Below are 1,707 nucleotides of genomic sequence, written 5' to 3'. Positions count from 1 at the left end.
CTCTGTATAGCCCTGGCTGTCCTGGAACTCACTTGGTAGACCAGGCTGGCCTCGAACTCAGAAATCCACCTGCCTCTGCCTCCCGAGTGGGATTAAAGGCCTGCGCCACCAGGCCCGGCGAATTAGGATCTTTTATCTAGCTATTTGGGCTTTGCTTTTTTGTGTGTGAGACAGTTAACCTGTAGTCCCTTCTGGCCTTCAACTCTGAGACCCTCCTGCCTTGTGTGTTCCAGACAGTTTGTCTTTGAGGCCAGGTATCTTTGTGTGTTGTCCAGACTGTTTTCAGAGGTCAACTTGGGCTCAAGGGATCCTCCTACTTACGCCTCCCAGGGAGCTGGGAGCCTAGTTGTATACCGCCATGCTATGCTTAGGAATTGGGATCTTACATTTATATTCTACTTGGTCCTGAAAGAGCTGAGGTTGCTTGGCAGGCAGGGGAGACACTAGAGAAGTAGAAATGACTATTGAATTCCAGTGTTAATGTATTCAGCTTAGTGGAGAATTGCTAAATTTCGCAGAGACAGGGAATGAATATGTAGCCCAGGCTGGCCTTAAACTCACTGTGATAATGACTTTGAACTCCTGGTTCTTCTGCTTCCACTTCACAAGTGTATAAATGTGTGCTACCATAGCAAGATCTGTCAAGTTTTAGATGAAGGACAAAATTATTTAACCAAACAGGTAAATAATGTAATCTTGATGTATTTGCTGGGCAGAGTGGGACGTGCCTGTGGTCTTAGCTGGTTAGGAACATCGCAGGCTTGAGGCCGGCTTTGGTCGTTAGGCCCTTCTCAAAACAGAAGAGAAAGATTAGTGCTGGAGTGAAACTCAGTGGAACAGGGAGAGCCTTGCCTGGTATTCACAAGGCTAAGGGTTCAGACCCTATTAGGGGAAATCATTATTTTGGAGAAAGAAGTTACATTTAATAATTGTTTTTATTCTAATGAATAAAAAGATCATGGGCTTTGCACATAGAAACTGAATTTGACTTCGCATTCTCCCATTTGCTGGATACTTAGCTTCAACAGTAGTACTGTTTTGAGACCATAGCTTCTTCATCTTGAGAATTTTTTTTAATGATTCCTTTTTATTTTTTATGTGCATTGGTGTTTTGCATGCATGTATGTATGTGTACATGAGAGAGGGATGTCAGATCCCCTGGAACTGGAGTTATAGACAGTTGTAAGCCACCATGTAGGTGCTAGGCATTGAACCAGGGTCCTCTAGAAGAACAGCGAATGGTCTTAATCTCTGAGCTATCACTCCAGCTCCCCATCTTGAGAATTTTTGACCGTTAATTCTTTTCCATGTCTCTTGTTACTGGATTTTTATTTTTAAATTTTATCTATGTGTATGGGCTGGTGTTTTGTTTGCATGTATGTTTGAGTACCACGTGTATGCCTCAGTGTCCAGAAGAAGATGTCTGCTGTCCTGGGACTAGAGTTACAGATGCTTATTATGATGCTGGACTTGAACTCTTTCTTTGAGAGAACAACCACTGCTGAACCATCTTTCAGCTCCTATAACTAGGTTTTATGATAAGCCATGTCCTCTTGCTGTTCTATAAGCAGTTTCCGACATTCCTGTTCCATCTTTTTGTTTTGCTAGGATGGGATCAGTCAGATAAGTTTGTGAAAATCTACATTACCTTAACTGGAGTTCATCAGGTTCCCACTGAGAATGTGCAGGTACACTTCACAGAAAGGT

The 1,707-nt window shown here is 42.8% G+C and overlaps 1 protein-coding gene across 1 annotated transcript in view; it reads left to right on the top strand.

Moving 5' to 3' along the window:
• Cacybp (calcyclin binding protein) overlaps nucleotides 1–1,707 on the top strand; it is an 11,659-nt gene that overhangs the window by 4,645 nt on the left and 5,307 nt on the right. The window contains exon 3 of the mRNA XM_029538697.1: nucleotides 1,531–1,705. Within this exon, the coding sequence (XP_029394557.1) occupies nucleotides 1,531–1,705 (175 nt within the window). The remainder of the gene's footprint in view (nucleotides 1–1,530; nucleotides 1,706–1,707) is intronic.

Source organism: Mus pahari, chromosome 5 (genome assembly GCF_900095145.1).
Source record: "Mus pahari chromosome 5, PAHARI_EIJ_v1.1, whole genome shotgun sequence".
Taxonomy (NCBI): Eukaryota; Metazoa; Chordata; class Mammalia; order Rodentia; family Muridae; genus Mus; species Mus pahari.
Note: the sequence above shows the minus strand (reverse complement) of the source record. Positions and strands in the feature narration are given on the sequence as shown.